The following is a 21,470-nucleotide window of genomic DNA, read 5'->3' on the forward strand; positions in this document are numbered from 1 at the left end:
GATAGAGATGCTCTGTGGAAGGTATTGAGAAATATATGGTGTGGGAGGCAAGTTGTTAGAAGCAGTGAAAAGTTTTTATCGAGGATGTAAGGCGTGTATACATGTAGGAAGAGAGGAAAATGATTGGTTCTCAGTGAATGTAGGTTTGCGGCAGGGGTGTGTGATGTCTCTATGGTTGTTTAATTTGTTAATGGATGGGGTTGTTAGGAAGGTGAATGCAAGAGTTTTGGAAAGAGGGGCAAGTATGCAGTCTGTTGTGGATGAGAGAGTTTGGGAAGTGAGTCAGTTGTTGTTCGCTGATGATACAGCGCTGGTGGCTAATTCGTGTGAGAAACTGCAGAAGCTGGTGACTGAGTTTGGTAAAGTGTGTGAAAGAAGAAAGCTGAGAGTAAATGTGAATAAGAGCAAGCTTATTAGGTACAGTAGGGTTGAGGGACAAGTCAACTGGGAAGTAAGTTTGAATGGAGCAAAACTGGAGGAAGTGAAGTGTTTTAGATATCTGGGAGTGGATTTGGCAGTGGATGGAACCATGGAAGCGGAAGTGAATCATAAGGTGTTGGAGGGTGCAAAAGTTCTGTGAGCGTTGAAAAATGTGTGGAAGTTGAGAACGTTATCCTGGAAAGCAAAAATGGGTATGTTCGAAGGAATAGTGGTTCCAACAATGTTATATGGTTGTGAGGCACGGGCTATAGATAGAATTGTGCAGAGGAGGGTGGATGTTCTGGAAATGAGATGTTTGAGGAGAATATGTGGTGTGAGGTGGTTTGATTGAGTAAGTAATAAGAGGGTGTGGTAATAAAATGAGTGTGGTTGAGAGAGCAGAAGAGGGTGTTTTGAAATGGTTTGGTCATATGGAGAGAATGAGTGTGGAAAGATTGACAAAGAGGATATATGTGTCAGAGGTGGAGGGAACGAGGAGAAGTGGGAGACCAAATTGGAGGTGGAAGGATGGAGTGAAAAAGATTTTGAGTGATCAGGGCCTGAACATGCAGGAGGGTGAAAGGCATGCAAGGAATAGAGTGAATTGGAACGATGTGGTATACCAGGGTCTACGTGCTGTCAATGGATTGAACCAGGGTATGTGAAGCGTCTGGGGTAAACCATGGAAAGTTCTGTAGGGCCTGGATGTGGAAAGGGAGCTGTGGTTTTGTTGCATTATACATGACAGCTAGGGACTTGAGTGTGAACGAATGTGGCCTTTGTGTCTTTTCCTAGCGCTACCTCGCGCACATGCGGGGGAAGGGGGGTTGTCATTTCATGTGTGGTGGGGTGGCGACAGGAATGAATAAGGGCAGACAGTATGAATTATGTACATGTGTATATATGAATATGTCTGTGTGTGTATGTATATTTTGAGATGTATAGGCATGTATATGCGCATGTGTGGACATGTATGTATATACATGTGTATGTGGGTGGGTTGGGTCATTTCTTTCGTCTGTTTTCTTGCGCTACCTCGCTAAAGCAGGAGACAGCAACAAAGTATAATGAAATAAATAAATACTTTCCCTTCTTTTCCTTTTCCCTTTTTATAATTCTCTCATTATTTCAATTAAGGCCTGGCCTTAATTGAACTTCTATCTGTGACTGGAGCCTTGAGAAAATAAAAATTTAATATAAGAAAATAAAAAACATTAGTATGAGGGTTAGAAGTGAAAAAATAATGAATAATTTTGGGTTAGAAATGAAATTAAGAATTCTTGCTTTGCCTTGTTGTGTGTGTTTGATAAGATGCTCAGCCTAACTTAGTCTGACTGGCTGGTCTGATTTTCCTTGCCTTGGTCAAATTTAAGGGCTCTTACTTGCCTAGTTCATGCAATGCTATGCAATGCACATCCATTCTCCAAATTCACTAAGAACAAGTTTGCTATCCTAATGGCTTAAAACAGCAATTATCCAGAAATTTTTTTCTAAAGCTAGATTGCTAATACATCAGCTGGCAGAGTTGCAAATTAATAAATAATTTTTTCTACTTATTGTTACAATTCTCCATAATACTTCTTTTATAAATGTCTTCACTCACCATATTTCAGCTATTCACACTATCTTCTGGTTCAATATTCTTTAAATACACATTCAGCTAAAATTTTAATTCACTGAACTTGGCAACACTCCTAAACATTTGATATGAAAAATCTTTTCATCCCCACTGCTATTTCACTCATCCTCCTGCCATGCTGAAATGCATGTTTGCATGTGCATGTGTTACTTTGTATCTTTAGGAGTTAATCATGGTTCTTTCTAATATATATCATACCGTAACTACCTGTATTGAAAATTATCTTAACTTTGTTCACCTTTTTACGTCTTAATATATTCATTCTTTGCAGTTAATCTGTCAACAAACAATTAACACCATATAGGATCAATTACCTTTCAGTTTTACCAGGACCACTTTCCCTACAAGATGTGACATCAATTTACGGTCTGGATCTTCTTTCAATCGTCTTGGATCATCTTCTGAATTATCGATAGTGCCATAAAGGAGAAGAAGGTTAAACCATTTCATCCTTTCGATTTCTATACCATCACTGTCTCTCATCAGTGGATTCCACAGTAACATCTGAAGTCTGTATGAAAAGAAAAAGGCAGTAAATTTCACTTCATGTTGTATGCTGTTTTATGTTTATACCTATAGTATATAGGACTGTAATCAAAAAGAGGGTTTTACTAGGCTTAGCCTGGAAGAGGTTACAATAAGTATGAAAATTCACCTTTCCTGATGCTGTATCACTGTGAGTAGTCTTATCAAAGAACTTCCCAATCTAAAGTAGCCAACTTCCCAATCTAAAGTAGCCTACATTTCCCTGCTGCTGGAAGTTGCAAGGCCTTCGCCTAAAGGTACCCTCAGAAAGAGGTCCTGCTTAAAACTAGTTCTTTCACAGAAATGACCTTTGGGTAATTATGAAAACATGGGGATAGGGAAGAAAGAATACTTCCCACACATTCCTCACGGGTCGTAGAAGGCGACTAAAGGGGACGGGAGCGGAGGGCTAGAAACCCTCCCCTCCTTGTATTTTAACTTTCTAAAAAGGGAAACGGAAAAAGGAATCACGCGGGGAGCGCTCATCCTCCTTGAAGGCTCAGATTTGGGTGTCCAAATGTGTGTGGATGTAACCAAGATGAGAAAAAAAGAAGAGACAGGTATTACATTAGAGGGAAGGAACCTGGATTTTTAGCTCTGAGTGAAACGAAGCTCAAGGGTAAAGGAGAAGAGTGGTTTGGGAATGTCTTGAGAGTAAAGTCACGGGTTGGTGAGAGGACAAGAGCAAGAGAAGGAGTAGCACTTCTCCTGAAACAGGAGTGGTGGGAGTATGTGATAGAGTGTAAGAAAGTAAACTTAAGATTGATATGGGTAAAACTGAAAGTGGATGAAGAGAGTACTTTTATTATACTTTGTCGCTATCTCCCACATTGGCAAGGTAGCACAAACAGGCGAAAGAATGGCCCAACCCACCCACATACACATGTATATACATACATGTCCACACACACACATATACATGCTTATACATCTCAACGTATATATATATATATATATATATATATATATATATATATATATATATATATATATATATATATATATATATACACACACAGACATATATACACATGTATATAATTCATACTGTCTGTCCTTATTCATTTCCTTCAATACCCCACCACACATGAAATGACAACCCCCTCCCCCCGCATGTGTGCAAGGTAGCGCTAGCAAAGACAACAAAGGCCACAATTGTTCACGCTCAGTCTCTAGCTGTCATGCATAGTGCATCGAAACCACAGCTCCTTTTCCACATCCAGGCCCCACAAAACTTCCAGTGGTTTACCCCAAACGCTTCACATGCCCTGGTTCAATCCACTGACAGCACGTCAACCCCGGTATACCACATCGTTCCAATTCACTCTAATCCTTGCATGCCTCTCACCCTCCTGCATGTTTAGGCCGCGATCACTCAGAATCTTTTTCACTCCATCCTTCCACCTCCAGTTTGATCTCCCACTTCTCGTTCCCTCCACCTCTGACACATATATCCTATTTGTCAATCTTTCCTCATTCATTCTCTCCATGTGACCAAACCATTTCAAAACACCCTCTTCTACTCTCTCAATCACACTCTTTTTATTACCATATATCTCTCTCACCCTTTCATTACTTACTCGATCAAACCACATCACACACCACATATTGTCCTCAAACATCTCATTTCCAGCACATCCACCCATCTCTGCACAACTCTATCTATACCCATACCTCACAACCATATAACATTGTTGGAACCACTATTCCTTCAAACATACCCATTTTTTCCCTCCGAGATAATGTTATGGCCTTCCATACATTTTTCAACGCTCCCAGAAGTTTTGCTCCCTCCCCCACCCTATGACTGACTTCCACTTCCATGGTTCCATCCGCTGCCAAATCCACTCCCAGATATCTAAAACACTTCACTTAATCCAGTTTTTCTCCATTCAAACTTACCTCCCAATTAACTTGTCCTTCAACCCTACTGTACCTAATAACCTTGCTCTTATTCACATTTAACCTCAGCTTTCTTCTTTCACACACTTTACCAAACTCAGTCACCAGCTTCTACAGTTTCTCACCCTAATCAGCCAACATCGCTGTATCATCAACGAACATCGCTGTATCATCAATGAACAACAACTGACTCACTTCCCAAGCTCTCTCATCCACAACAGACTGCATACTTGCCCCTCTTTCCAAAACTCTTGCATTCACCTTTCTAACAACCCCATCCATAATTGAATTCAACAATCATGAAGACATCATGCACCCCTGCCGCAAACCAACATTCACTGAGAACCAATCACTTTCCTCTCTTCCTACTCGTACACAAGCCTTACATCCTCGAGAAAAACTTTTCACTACTACTACCAACTTGCCTCCCACAACATATATTCTTAATACCTTCCAGAGAGCATCTCTATCAACTCTATCATATCCCTACTCCAGATCTATAAGTGCTACATATAAATCCATTTCCTTTTCTAAGTATTTCTCACATACATTCTTCAAAGCAAACACCTGATCCACACATCCTCTACCACTTCTGAAACCACGCTGCTCTTCCCCAATCTGATGTTCTGTACATGGCTTCACCTTCTCAATCAATACCTTCCCATACAGTTTCCCAAGAATACTCAACAAACTTATACCTCTGTAATTTGAGCACTAACATTTATCCCCTTTGCCTTAGTACTATGGCACTATGCAAGCATTCCACCAATCCTCAGGCACCTTACCATGAGTCATACATACAATAAATAACCTTACCAACCAGTCAACAATACACTTACCCCTTTTTTGATAAATTCCAATGGAATACCATCAAAACTCGCTGCCCTGCCAGCTTTCATCTTCTGCAAAGCTTTTACTACCTCTTCTCTGTTTACCAAATCATTCTCCCTAACCCTCTCACTTTGCACACCACCTCGACCAAAACACCCTATATCTGCCACTCTATCATCAAACACATTCAACAAACCTTCAAAGTACTCACTCCATCTCCATCTCACATCACCACTACTTGTTATCACCTCCCCATTAGCCCCTTTACTGATGTTCCCATTTGTTCACTTGTCTTACACACGTTGTTTACCTCCTTCCAAAACATCTTTTTATTTTCCCTAAAATCTAATGATACTCTCTCACCCCAACTCTCATTTGCCCTCTTTTTCGCCTCATGCACCTTTCTCTTGACCTCCTGCCTCTCCTTTATACATCTCCCAGTTATTTGCATTATTTTCCTGCAAAAATCGTCCAAATGCTTCTGTCTTCTCTTTCACTAATAATCTTATTTCTTCATCCCAACACTCACTAACCTTTCTAATCTGCCCACCTCCCAAGCTTCTTATGCCACAAGCATCTTTTGTGCAAGCCAACACTGCTTCCCTAAATATATCCCATTCCTCCCCCACTCCCCTCATGTCCTTTGTTCTCACCTTTTTCCATTCTGTACTCAGTCTCTCCTGGTACTTCCTCACACAAGTCTCCTTCCCAAGCTCACTTGGAGAGATGGGTGATTATTGGTGCATATGCACCTGGGCATGAGAAGAAAGATCATGAGAGGCAAGTGTTTTGGGAGGAGCTGAGTGAGTGTGTTAGTAGTTTTGATGCACAAGACCGGGTTATAGTGATGGGTGATTTGAATGCAAAGTTGAATAATGTGAGTGTTGAGGGAATAATTGGTGTTCATGGAGTGTTCAGTGTTGTAAACGGAAATGGTGAAGAGCTTGTAGATTTCTGCACTGAAAAAGGAATGGTGACTGGGAATACCCGGTTTAAAAAGAGAGATATACATAAGTATACGTATGTAACTCGAGAGATGGCCAGAGAATGTTATTGGATTACATGTTAATTGATAGGCGCACGTAAGAGAGACTTCTGGATGTTAATGTGCTTAGAGGTGCAACTGGAGGGATGTCTGATCATTATCTTGTGGGGGCGAAGGTGAATCTTTGTAGAGGTTTTCAGAAAAAAAGAGAGAATGTTGGGGAGAGGAGAGTGGTAACAGTAAGTGAGCTTGGGAATGGGACTTTTAAGAAGAGGTACCAGGAGAGACTAAGTACAGAATGGAAAAAGGTAAGAAAAAAGGACATAAAGGGAGTGGGGAGGAATGGGATGTATTTAGGGAAGCAGTGACAGCGTGCGCAAAAGATTCTTCTGGCATGAGAAGCGTGGGAGGTGGGGAGATTAGAAAGGGTAGTGAGTGGTGGGATGAAGAAGTAAGATTAATAGTGAAAGAGAAGAGAGAGGCATTTGGGCGATTTTTGCAGGGAAACAGCGCAAATGAATGGGAGATGTATAAAAGAAAGAGGCAGGAGGTCAAGAGAAAGGTGCATGAGGTGAAAAAGAGGGCAAATGAGAGTTGGGGTGAGAGAGTATCATTAAATTCTAGGAAGAATAAAAAGATGTTTTGGAAGGACGTAAATAAAGTGCCTAAGACAAGAGAACAAATGGGAATATCACTGAAAGGGGATAATGGGGAGGTGATAACAAGTAGTGGTGATGTGAGAAGGAGATGGAGTGAGCATTTTGAAGGTTTGTTGAATGTGTTTGATGATAGAGTGGCAGATATAGGGTGTTTTGGTCGAGGTGGTGTGCAAAGTGAGAGGGTTAGGGAGAATGATTTGCTAAACGGAGAAGAAGTAATAAAAGCTTTGCGGAAGATAAAAACTGGCAAGGCAGCAGGTTTGGATGGTATTGCAGTGGAAATTATTAAAAAAGGGGGTGACTGTGTTTTTGAATGGTTGGTAACATTAATTAATGTATGTATAACTCATGGTGAGGTGCCCGAGGATTGGCGGAATGCTTGCATAGTGCCATTGTACAAAGGCAAACTGGATAAAGGTGCGTGCTCATATTACAGAGGTATAAATCTATTGAGTATTCCTGGGAAATTATATGGGAGGGTATTGATTGAGAGGGTGAAGGCATGTACAGAGCATCAGATTGGGGAGGAGCAGTGTAGTTTCAGAAGTGGTAGAGGATATGTGGATCAGGTATTTGCTTTGAAGAACATATGTGACAAATACTTAGAAAAGCAAATGGATTTGTATGTAGCATTTATGGATCTGGAGAAGGCATAGGATAGAGTTGATAGAGATGCTCTGTGGAAGGTATCAAGAATATATGGTGTGGGAGGCAAGTTGTTAGAAATAGTGAGAAGTTTTTATTGAGAATATAAGGCATGTGTACAAGTATGAAGAGAGGAAAGTGACTGGTTCTCAGTGAAGGTTGGTTTGCGGCAGGGGTGCGTGATGTCTCCATGGTTGTTTAATTTGTTTATGGATGGGGTTGTCAGGGAGGTGAATGCAAGAGTTTTGGAAAGAGGGGCAAGTATGCAGTCTGTTGCAGATGAGAGAGCTTGGGAAGTGAGTTAGTTGTCGTTCGCTGATGATACAGCACTGTGGCTGATTTGGGTGAAAAACTGCAGAAGCTGGTGACTGCGTTTCGTAAAGTGTGTGAAAGAAGAAAGCTGAAAGTAAATGTGAATAAGAGCAAGGTTATTAGGTACATTAGGGCTGAGGGACAAGTCAATTGGGAGGTAAGTTTGAATGGAGAAAAACTGGAGGAAGTTATATGTATATACACACACGTCCACACATGAAAATATACTTACCTATACATCACAGCGTATACACATATATATACACACACACACTAAAACATATACATATATACACATGTACATAATTCATACTGTCTGCCTCTATTCATTCCCATCGCCACCCCACCACACATGAAATAAAAAACCCCTCCGCCCTCATGTGTGCGAGGTAGTGCTAGGAAAAGACAACAAAGGCCACATTCGTTCACACTCAGTCTCCAGCTGTCATATAATAATGCACCGAAACCACAGCTCCCTTTCCACATCCAGGCCCCACAGAACTTTCCATGGTTTACCCCAGATGCTTCACATGTGCTGGTTCAATCCATTGACAGCACATTAACTCCGTTATACCACATCATTCCAATTCACTCTATTCCTTGCATGCGTTTCACTATCCTGCATGTTCAGGCCACAACACTCAAAATCTTTTTCACTCCATCTTTCTACCTCAAATTTGGTCTCCCACTTCTCATTCCCTCCACCTCTGACGCATATATCCTCTCAGTCAATCTCTCCTCACTCATTCTCTCCATGTGACCAAACCATTTCAATACAACCACTTCTGCTTTCTCAGCCACACTCATTTTATGACCACATATCTCTCTTACCCTATTATTACTTACTCGATCAAACCACCTCACACCACCTGTTGTTCTCAAACATCTCATTTCCAACATATCCACCCTCCTCCGCACAATTCTGTCATTACCCCATGCCTTGCAACCATATAACATTGTTGGAACCACTATTCCTTCAAACATACCCATTTTTGCTTTCCAAGATAATGTTCTTGACTTCCATACATTCTTCAACGCTCCCAGAACTTTCGCCCCTTCCCCACCCCTATGATTGACTTCCGCTTCCATTGTTCCATCCACTACAAAATCCACTCCCAGATATCTAAAGCACTTCACTTCCTCAAGTTTTTCTCCATTCAAACTTACCTCCCAATTGACTTGTTCTCACCCCTACTAGACTAATAACCTTGCTCTTATTCACATGTACTCTCAGCTTTCTTCTTTCACACACTTTACCAAACTCAGTCACTAGCTTCTACAGTTTCTCACACGAATCGGCCACCAGCGCTGTATCATCAGCAAAGAACAACTGACTCACTTCCCAAGATCTCTCATCCACTACAAACTGCATACTGGCCCCTCTTTCCAAAACTCTTGCATTCACCTCCAAAACAACCCCATCCATAAACAAATTAAACAACCATGGAGACATCACACACCCCTGCCGCAAACTAACATTCACTGAGAACCAATCACTTTTCTCTCTTCCTGCACGTACACATGCCTTACATCCTCGATAAAAACTTTTCACTACTTCTAACAACTTGCCTCCCACACCATATATTCTTCATACCTTACGCAGAGCATCTCTATCAACTCTATCATATGCCTTCTCCAGATCCATAAATGCTACATACAAATCCATTTGCTTTTCTAAGTATTTCTCACGTACATTCTTCAAAGCAAACACCTGATCCACACATCCTCTACCACTTCTGAAACCACACTGCTCTTTCCCAATCTGATGCTCTGTACATACCTTCACCCTCTCAATCAATACCCTCCCATATAATTTACCAGGAACACTCAACAAACTTATACCTCTGTAATTTGAGCACTCACTTTTACCCCCCATGCCTTTGTACAATAGCACTATGCAAGCATTCTGATAATCCTCAGGCACCTCACCATGAGTCATACATACATTAAATAACCTTACCAACCAGTCAACAATACAGTCACCCCCTTTTTTAATGAATTCCACTGCAATACCATCCAAACACGCTGCCTTCCCAGCTTTCATCTTTCGCAAAGCTTTTAGTACCTCTTCTCTGTTTACCAAAGCATTCTCCCTAACCCTCTCACTTTGCACACCACTTCGATCAAAACACCCTATATCTGCCACTCCATCATCAAACACATTCAACAAACCTTCAAAATACTCACTCCATCTCCTTCTCACATCACCACTACTTGTTATTACCTCCCCATTAGCCCCCTTCACTGAAGTTCCCATTGATTCCATTGTATTACGCACTTCATTTACCTCCTTCCGAAACATCTTTTTATTCTCCCTAAAATCTAATGATACTCTCACACCTCAACTCCCATTTGCCTTCTTTTTCACCTCTTGCACCTTTCTCTTGACCTCCTGCCTCTTTCTTTTAACATCTCCCACTCATTTGCATTATTTCTCTACTAAAATCATCCAAATGCCTCTGTCTTCTCTTTCACTAACAATCTTACTTCTTCATCCCACCACTCACTACACTTTCTTATCTTCCCACCTACCATCCTTTTCAAGCCACAAGCATCTCTTGCGCAAGCCATCACTGCTTCCCTAAATACGTCCCATTCCTCCCCCACTCCCCTTACCTCCTTTGTTCTCACCTTTTTCCATTCTGTACTCATTCTCTCCTGGTACTTCCTCACACAAGTCTCCTTCCCAAGCTCCCTTACTCTCACCACTCTCTTCACCCCAACATTCTCCCTTCTTTTCTGAAAACCTCTACAAATCTTCACCTTCGCCTTCAAAAGATAATATTCAGACATCCCTCCAGTTGCACCTCTCTGCACATTAACATCCAAAAGTCTCTCTTTCGCACGCCTATCAATTAACATGTAATCCAATAACGCTCTCTGGCCATCTCTCCTACTTACAAATGTATAATTATGTATATCTCTCTTTTTAAACCAGGTATTCCCAATCACTACTCCTTTTACAGCATATAAATCTACAAGCTCTTCACCATTTCCACTTACAACACTGAAAACTTCATGCACACCAATTATTCCCTCAACTGCCACATTACTCACCTTTGCATTCAAATCACCCATCACTATAACGCAGTCCCGTGCATCAAAACTACTAGCACACTCATTCAGCTGCTCCCAAAACACCTGCCTCTCATGATCTTTCTTCTCATGCCCAGGTGCATATGCACCATTAATAAATAACCCATCTCTCTCCATCCACTTTCAGTTTTACCCATATCAATCTAGAGTTTACTTTCTTACACTGTCACATACTCCCACTACTCTTGTTTCAGGAGTAGTGCTACTCCTTCCCTTGCTCTTGTCCTCTCACTAGCCCCTGACTTTACTCCCAAGACATTCCCAAGCCACTCTTCCCCTTTACCCTTGAGCTTCGTTTCACTCAGAACCAAATAAACCAGGATCCTTTCCTCAAACATACTACCTATCTCATATTTTTTCTCATCTTGGCTATATCCACACACATTTAGATTCCCCAATCTGAGCCTTCGAGGAGGATGAGCACTCCCTGCGTGACTCCTTTTATTTCTCTTTTAGAAAGTGAAAATACAAGGAGGGGAGGGTTTCCAACACCCCACTCTCATCCCCTATAGTCGCCTTGCATGACACATGAGGAATGCACAGGAAGTATTCTTTCTTCCCTATCCCCAGGGATAAGGAACATATATATATATATATATATATATATATATGTGAATAAGAGCAAGGTTATTAGGTACAGTAGGGTTGAGGGTCAAGTCAATTGGGAGGTGAGTTTGAATGGAGAAAAAATGGAGGAAGTGAAGTGTTTTAGATATCTGAGAGTGGATCTGGCAGCGGATGGAACCATGGAAGCGGAAGTGGATCATAGGGTGGGGGAGGGGGCGAAAATTCTGGGAGCCTTGAAGAATGTGTGGAAGTCGAGAACATTATCTCGGAAAGCAAAAATGGGTATGTTTGAAGGAATAGTGGTTCCAACAATGCTATATGGTTGCGAGGCGTGGGCTATGGATAGAGTTGTGCGCAGGAGGATGGATGTGCTGGAAATGAGATGTTTGAGGACAATGTGTGGTGTGAAGTGGTTTGATCGAGTAAGTAACGTAAGGGTAAGAAAGATGTGTGGAAATAAAAAGAGCGTGGTTGAGAGAGCAGAAGAGGGTGTTTTGAAAGGGTTCGGGCACATGGAGAGAATGAGTGAGGAAAGATTGACCAAGAGAATATATGTGTCGGAGGTGGAGGGAATGAGGAGAAGAGGGAGACCAAATTGGAGGTGGAAAGATGGAGTGAAAAAGATTTTCTGTGATCGGGGCCTGAGCAGGCAGGAGGGTGAAAGGAGGGCAAGGAATAGAGTGAATTGGAGCGATGTGGTATACCGGGGTTGACGTGCTGTCAGTGGATTGAATCAAGGCATATGAAGCGTCTGGGGTAAACCATGGAAAGCTGTGTAGGTATGTATATTTGCGTGTGTGGACGTAGGTATATACATGTGTATGGGGGTGGGTTGGGCCATTTCTTTTGTCTGTTTCCTTGCGCTACCTCGCAAACGCGGGAGACAGCGGCAAAAAAAAAAAAAAAAAAAAAAAAAAAAAAAAATTTATATATTTTTTTTATATATATATATATATATATATATATATATATATATATATATATATATATATATATATATATATATATATATATTTTCTTTTTTTTTCTTTTTTTTTTGCTTTGTCGCTGTCTCCCGCGTTTGCGAGGTAGCGCAAGGAAACAGACGAAAGAAATGACCCAACCCACCCCCATACACATGTATATACATATGTCCACACACGCAAATATACATACCTACACAGCTTTCCAATGGTTTACCCCAGACGCTTCACATGCCCTGATTCAACCAACTGACAGCACGTCAACCCCGGTATACCACATCGATCCAATTCACTCTATTCCTTGCTCTCCTTTCACCCTCCTGCATGTTCAGGCCCCGATCACACAAAATCTTTTTCACTCCATCTCTCCACCTCCAATTTGGTCTCCCAATTCTCCTTGTTCCCTCCACCTCCGACACATATATCCTCTTGGTCAATCTTTCCTCATTCATTCTCTCCATGTGCCCAAACCATTTCAAAACACCCTCTTCTGCTCTCTCAACCACGCTCTTTTTATTTCCACACATCTCTCTTACCCTTACGTTACTTACTCGATCAAACCACCTCACACCACACATTGTCCTCAAACATCTCATTTCCAGCACATCCATCCTCCTGCGCACAACTCTATCCATAGCCCACGCCTCGCAACCATACAACATTGTTGGAACTACTACTCCTTCAAACATACCCATTTTTGCTTTCTGAGATAATGTTCTCGACTTCCACACATTCTTCAAGGCTCCCACGATTTTCGCCCCCTCCCCCACCCTATGATCCACTTCCGCTTCCATGGTTCCATCCGCTGCCAGATCCACTCCCAGATATCTAAAACACTTCACTTCCTCCAGTTTTTCTCCATTCAAACTTACCTCCCAACTGACTTGACCCTCAACCCTACTGTACCTAATAACCTTGCTCTTATTCACATTTACTCTTAACTTTCTTCTTTCACACACTTTACCAAACTCAGTCACCAGCTTCTGCAGTTTCTCACCTGAATCAGCCACCAGCACTGTATCATCAGCGAACAACAACTGACTCACTTCCCAAGCTCTCTCATCCACAACAGACTTCATACTTGCCCCTCTTTCCAAAACTCTTGCATTCACCTCCCTAAAAACCCCATCCATAAACAAATAAAACAACCATGGAGACATCACACACCCCTGCCGCAAACCTACATTCACTGAGAACCAATCACTTTCCTCTCTTCCTACACGTACACATGCCTTACATCCTCGATAAAAACTTTTCACTGCTTCTAACAACTTGCCTCCGACACCCTATGTTCTTAATACCTTCCACAGAGCATCTCTATCAACTCTATCATATGCCTTCTCCAGATCCATAAATGCTACATACAAATCCATTTGCTTTTCTAAGTATTTCTCACATACATTCTTCAAAGCAAACACCTGATCCACACATCCTCTACAACTTCTGAAACCACAATGCTCTTCCCCAATCTGATGCTCTGTACATGCCTTCACCCTCTCAATCAATACCCTCCCATACAATTTACCAGGAATACTCAACAAACTTATACTTCTGTAATTTGAGCATTCACTCTTATCCCCTTTGCCTTTGTACAATGGCACTATGCACCCATTCCGCCAATCCTCAGGCACCTCACCATGAGTCATACATACATTAAATAACCTTACCAACCAGTCAATAATATAGTCACCCCCTTTTTTAATAAATTCCACTGCAATACCATCCAAACCTGCTGCCTTGCCGGCTTTCATCTTCCGCAAAGCTTTTACTACCTCTTCTTTCTTTACCAAATCATTTTCCCTAACCCTCTCACTTTGCACACCACCTCGACCAAAATACCCTATATCTACCGCTCTATCATCAAACACATTCAACAAACCTTCAAAATACTCACTCCATCTCCTTCTCACATCACCACTACTTGTTATAACCTCCCCATTTGCGCCCTTCACTGAAGTTCCCCATTTGCTTCACTTTATGCACTTTATTTACCTCTTTCCAAAACATCTTTTTATTCTCCCTAAAATTTAATGATACTCTCTCACCCCAACTCTCATTTCCCCTCTTTTTCACCTCTTGCACCTTTCTCTTGACCTCCTGTCTCTTTCTTTTATACATCTCCCACTCAATTGCATTTTCTCCCTGCAAAAATCGTCCAAATGCCTCTCTCTTCTCTTTCACTAATACTCTTACTTCTTCATCCCACCACTCACTACCCTTTCTAATCAACCCACCTCCCACTCTTCTCATGCCACAAGCATCTTTTGCGCAATCCATCACTGATTCCATAAATACATCCCATTCCTCCCCCACTCCCATTACTTCCATTACTCTCACCTTTTTCCATTCTGTACTCAGTCTCTCCTGGTACTTCCTCACACAAGTCTCCTTCCCAAGCTCACTTACTCTCACCACCCTCTTCACCCCAACATTCACTCTTCTTTTCTGAAAACCCATACAAATCTTCACCTTAGCCTCCACAAGATAATGATCAGACATCCCTCCAGTTGCACCTCTCAGCACATTAACATCCAAAAGTCTCTCTTTCGCATGCCTGTCAATTAACACGTAATCCAATAACGCTCTTGGCCATCTCTCCTACTTACATACGTATACTTATGTATATCTCACTTTTTAAACCAGGTATTTCCAATCACCAGTCCTTTTTCAGCACATAAATCTACAAGCTCTTCAACATTTCCATTTACAACACTGAACACCCCATGTATACCAATTATTCCCTCAACTGCCACATTACTCACCTTTGCATTCAAATCACCCATCACTATAACCCGGTCTCGTGCATCAAAACCACTAACACACTCATTCACCTGCTCCCAAAACACTTGCCTCTCATGATCTTTCTTCTCATGCCCAGGTGCATATGCACCAATAATCACCCATCTCTCTCCTTCAACTTTCAGTTTTACCCATATTAATCCAGAATTTACTTTCTTACATTCTATCACATACTCCCACAACTCCTGTTTCAGGAGTACTGCTACTCCTTCCCTTGCTCTTGTCCTCTCACTAACCCCTGACTTTACTCCCAAGACATTCCCAAACCACTCTTCCCCTTAACCCTTGAGCTTCATTTCACTCAGAGCCAAAACATCCAGGTTCCTTTCCTCAAAAATACTACCTATCTCTCCTTTTTTCACATCTTGGTTACATCCACACACATTAAGACACCCCAGTCTGAGCCTTCGAGGAGGATGAGCACTCCCCGCGTGACTCCTTCTTGTTTCCCATAAATGGGATAATATATATAATATATATATATATATATATATATTTTTTTTTTTATACTTTGTCGCTGTCTCCCGCGTTTGCGAGGTAGCGCAAGGAAACAGACTAAAGAAATGGCCCAACCCACCCCCCATACACATGTATATACATACGTCCACACACGCAAATATACATACCTACACAGCTTTCCATGGTTTACCCCAGACGCTTCACATGCCTTGATTCAATCCACTGACAGCACGTCAACCCCGGTATACCACATCGCTCCAATTCACTCTATTCCTTGCCCTCCTTTCACCCTCCTGCATGTTCAGGCCCCGATCACACATAATTTTTTCACTCCATCTTTCCACCTCCAATTTGGTCTCCCTCTTCTCCTCGTTCCCTCCACCTCCGACATATATATCCTCTTGGTCAATCTTTCCTCACTCATTCTCTCCATGTGCCCAAAGCACTTCAAAACACCCTCTTCTGCTCTCTCAACCACGCTCATTTTATTTCCACACATCTCTCTTACCCTTACGTTACTCACTCGATCAAACCACCTCACACCACACATTGTCCTCAAACATCTCATTTCCAGCACATCCATCCTCCTGCGCACAACTCTATCCATAGCCCACGCCTCGCAACCATACAACATTGTTGGAACCACTATTCCTTCAAACATACCCATTTTTGCTTTCCGAGATAATGTTCTCGACTTCCACACATTCTTCAAGGCCCCCAGAATTTTCGCCCCCTCCCACACCCTATGATTCACTTCCGCTTCCATGGTTCCATCCGCTGCCAGATCCACTCCCAGATATCTAAAACACTTCACTTCCTCCAGTTTTTCTCCATTCAAACTCACCTCCCAATTGACTTGACCCTCAACCCTACTGTACCTAATAACCTTGCTCTTATTCACATTTACTCTTAACTTTCTTCTTCCACACACTTTACCAAACTCAGTCACCAGCTTCTGCAGTTTCTCACATGAATCAGCCACCAGCGCTGTTTTATCAGCGAACAACAACTGACTCACTTCCCAAGCTCTCTCATCCCCAACAGACTTCATACTTGCCCCTCTTTCCAAAACTCTTGCATTTACCTCCCTAACAACCCCATCCATAAACAAATTAAACAACCATGGAGACATCACACACCCCTGCCGCAAACCTACATTCACTGAGAACCAATCACTTTCCTCTCTTCCTACACGTACACATGCCTTACATCCTCGATAAACACTTTTCACTGCTTCTAACAACTTTCCTCCCACACCATATATTCTTAATACCTTCCACAGAGCATATCTATCAACTCTATCATATTTTGAAGGTTTGTTGAATGTGTTTGATGATAGAGTGGCAGATATAGGGTGTTTTGGTCGAGGTGGTGTGCAAAGTGACAGGGTTAGGGAAAATGATTTGGTAAACAGAGAAGAGGTAGTGAAAGCTTTGCGGAAGATGAAAGCCGGCAAGGCAGCAGGTTTGGATGGTATTGCAGTGGAATTTATTAAAAAAAGGGGGTGACTGTATTGTTGACTGGTTGGTAAGGTTATTTAATGTATGTATGACTCATGGTGAGGTGCCTGAGAATTGGCGGAATGCATGCATAGTGCCATTGTACAAAGGCAAAGGGGATAAGAGTGAGTGCTCAAATTACAGAGGTATAAGTTTGTTGAGTATTCCTGGTAAATTATATGGGAGGGTATTGATTGAGAGGGTGAAGGCATGTACAGAGCATCAGATTGGGGAAGAGCAGTGTGGTTTCAGAAGTGGTAGAGAATGTGTGGATCAGGTGTTTGCTTTGAAGAATGTATGTGAGAAATACTTAGAAAAGCAAATGGATTTGTATGTAGCATTTATGGATCTGGATATATATATATATATATATATATATATATATATATATATATATATATATATATATTGGGAGCGGGGGGCTGGAAATCCTCCCCTCTCGTTTTTTTTTTTAATTTTCCAAAAGAAGGAACAGAGAATTGGGCCAGGTGAGGGTATTCCCTCAAAGGCCCAGTCCTCTGTTCTTAACGCTACCTCGCTATCGCGGGAAATGGCGAATAGAATGAAAAAAAAAAAAAATATATATATATATATATATATATATATATATATATATATATGACTCATGGTGAGGTGCCTGAGGATTGGCGGAATGCGTGCATAGTGCCATTGTACAAAGGCAAAGGGGATAAGAGTGAGTGCTCAAATTACAGAGGTATAAGTTTGTTGAGTATTCATGGTAAATTATATGGGAGGGTATTGATTGAGAGGGTGAAGGCATGTACAGAGCATCAGATTGGGGAAGAGCAGTGTGGTTTCAGAAGTGGTAGAGAATGTGTGGATCAGGTGTTTGCTTTGAAGAATGTATGTGAGAAATACTTAGAAAAGGAAATGGATTTGTATGTAGCATTTATGGATCTGGAGAAGGCATATGATAGAGTTGATAGAGATGCTCTGTGGAAGGTATTAAGAATATATGGTGTGGGAGGAAAGTTGTTAGAAGCAGTGAAAAGTTTTTATCGAGGATGTAAGGCATGTGTACGTGTAGGAAGAGAGGAAAGTGATTGGTTCTCAGTGAATGTAGGTTTGCGGCAGGGGTGTGTGATGTCTCCATGGTTGTTTAATTTGTTTATGGATGGGGTTGTTAGGGAGGTAAATGCAAGAGTTTTGGAAAGAGGGGCAAGTATGAAGTCTGTTGGGGATGAGAGAGCTTGGGAAGTGAGTCAGTTGTTGTTCGCTGATGATACAGCGCTGGTGGCTGATTCATGTGAGACACTGCAGAAGCTGGTGACTGAGTTTGGAAAAGTGTGTGGAAGAAGAAAGTTAAGAGTAAATGTGAATAAGAGCAAGGTTATTAGGTACATTAGGGTTGAGGGTCAAGTCAATTGGGAGGTGAGTTTGAATGGAGAAAAACTGGAGGAAGTGAAGTGTTTTAGATATCTGGGAGTGGATATGGCAGCGGATGGAACCATGGAAGCGGAAGTGGATCATAGGGTGGGGGAGGGGGCGAAAATTTTGGGAGCCTTGAAAAATGTGTGGAAGTCGAGAACATTATCTCGGAAAGCAAAAATGGGTATGTTTGAAGGAATAGTGGTTCCAACAATGCTGTATGGTTGCGAGGCGTGGGCTATGGATAGAGTTGTGCGCAGGAGGATGGATGTGCTGGAAATGAGATGTTTGAGGACAATGTGTGGTGTGAGGTGGTTTGATCGAGTAAGTAACGTAAGGGTAAGAGAGATGTGTGGAAATAAAAAGAGCGTGGTTGAGAGAGCAGAAGAGGGTGTTTTGAAATGGTTTGGGCACATGGAGAGAATGAGTGAGGAAAGATTGACCAAGAGGATATATGTGTCGGAGGTGGAGGGAACGAGGAGAAGAGGGAGACCAAATTGGAGGTGGAAAGATGGAGTGAAAAGGATTTTGTGTGATCGGGGCCTGAACATGCAGGAGGGTGAAAGGAGGGCAAGGAATAGAGTGAATTGGAGCGATGTGGTATACAGGGGTTGACGTGCTGTCAGTGGATTGAATCAAGGCATGTGAAGCATCCGGGGTAAACCATGGAAAGCTGTGTAGGTATGTATATTTGCGTGTGTGGACGTGTGTATGTACATGTGTATGGGGGGGGGTTGGGCCATTTCTTTCGTCTGTTTCCTTGCGCTACCTCGCAACTGCGGGAGACAGCGACAAAGCAAAAAAAAAAAAAAAAAAAAAAAATAAATAAATAAATAAATAAATATATATATATATATATATATATATATACATATATATATATATATATATATATATACATATATATATATATATAGAGATGCTCTGTGGAAGGTATTAAGAATATATGGTGTGGGAGGAAAGTTGTTAGAAGCAGTGAAAAGTTTTTATCGAGGATGTAAGGCATGTGTACGTGTAGGAAAAGAGGAAAGTGATTGGTTCTCAGTGAATGTAGGTTTCCGGCAGGGGTGTGTGATGTCTCCATGGTTGTTTAATTTGTTTATGGATGGGGTTGTTAGGGAGGTAAATGCAAGAGTTTTGGAAAGAGGGGCAAGTATGAAGTCTGTTGGGGATGAGAGAGCTTGGGAAGTGAGTCAGTTGTTGTTCGCTGATGATACAGCGCTGGTGGCTGATTCATGTGAAAAACTGCAGAAGCTGGTGACTGAGTTTGGTAAAGTGTGTGGAAGAAGAAAGTTAAGAGTAAATGTGAATAAGAGCAAGGTTATTAGGTATAGTAGGGTTGAGGGTCAAGTCAATTGGGAGGTGACTCTGAATGGAGAAAAACTGGAGGAAGTGAAGTGTTTTATATATCTGGGAGTGGATCTGGCAGCGGATGGAACCATGGAAGCGGAAGTGGATCATAGGGTGGGGGAGGGGGCGAAAATTCTGGGAGCCTTGAAGAATGTGTGGAAGTCGAGAACATTATCTCGGAAAGCAAAAATGGGTATGTTTGAAGGAATAGTGGTTCCAACAATGTTGTATGGTTGCGAGGCGTGGACTATGGATGGAGTTGTGCGCAGGAGGATGGATGTGCTGGAAATGAGATGTTTGAGGACAATGTGTGGTGTGAGGTGGTTTGATCGAGTAAGTAACGTAAGGGTAAGAGAGATGTGTGGTAATAAAAAGAGCGTCGTTGAGAGAGCAGAAGAGGGTGTTTTGAAATGGTTTGGTCACATGGAGAGAATGAGTGAGGAAAGATTGACCAAGAGGATATATGTGTCGGAGGTGGAGGGAACGAGGAGAAGAGGGAGACCAAATTGGAGGTGGAAGGATGGGGTGAAAAAGATTTTGTGTGATCGGGGCCTGAACATGCAGGAGGGTGAAAGGAGGGCAAGGAATAGAGTGAATTGGAGCGATGTGGTATACCGGGGTTGACGTGCTGTCAGTGGATTGAATCAAGGCATGTGAAGCGTCTGGGGTAAACCATGGAAAGCTGTGTAGGTATGTATATTTGCGTGTGTGGACGTATGTATATACATGTGTATGGGGGTGGGCTGGGCCATTTCTTTCGTCTGTTTCCTTGCGCTACCTCGCAAACACGGGAGACAGCGACAAAGCAAAAAAAAAAAAAAAAATATATGTATATATATATATATATTATCCCTGGGGATAGGGGAGAAAGAATACTTCCCACGTATTCCCTGCGTGTCGTAGAAGGCGACTAAAAGGGGAGGGAGCGGGGGGCTGGAAATCCTCCCCTCTCACTTTTTTTTTTTTTTTTTTTTAATTTTCCAAAAGAGGGAACAGAGAAGGGGCCCAGGTGAGGATATTCCCTCAAGGGCCTAGTCCTCTGTTCTCAACGCTACCTCGCTAATGCGGGAAATGGCGAATAGTATGAAAGAAAGAAAAGATATATATATATATATATATATATATATATATATGTATATATATATATATATATATATATATATATATATATATATCAGAGTGGGGAAGAGCAGTGCGGTTTCAGAAGTGGTAGAGGATGTGTGGATCAGGTGTTTGCTTTGAAGAATGTATGTGAGAAATACTTAGAAAAGCAAATGGATTTGTATGTAGCATTTATGGATCTGGAGAAGGCATATGATAGAGTTGATAGAGATGCTCTGTGGAAGGTATTAAGAATATATGGTGTGGGAGGCAAGTTGTTAGAAGCAGTGAAAAGTTTTTATCGAGGATGTAAGGCATGTGTACGTGTAG

General features: G+C 41.8%; 1 protein-coding gene across 1 annotated transcript in view; it reads right to left on the reverse strand.

The window, feature by feature from the left end:
• The window catches only part of LOC139749894 (PAX3- and PAX7-binding protein 1), a 393,872-nt gene that overhangs the window by 113,787 nt on the left and 258,615 nt on the right, over positions 1 to 21,470 (reverse strand). The window contains 1 exon segment of the mRNA XM_071664284.1: positions 2,374 to 2,570. Within this exon segment, the coding sequence (XP_071520385.1) occupies positions 2,374 to 2,570 (197 nt within the window).

The sequence above is a fragment of the Panulirus ornatus genome, chromosome 8 (assembly GCF_036320965.1).
Source record: "Panulirus ornatus isolate Po-2019 chromosome 8, ASM3632096v1, whole genome shotgun sequence".
Classification (NCBI taxonomy): domain Eukaryota; kingdom Metazoa; phylum Arthropoda; class Malacostraca; order Decapoda; family Palinuridae; genus Panulirus; species Panulirus ornatus.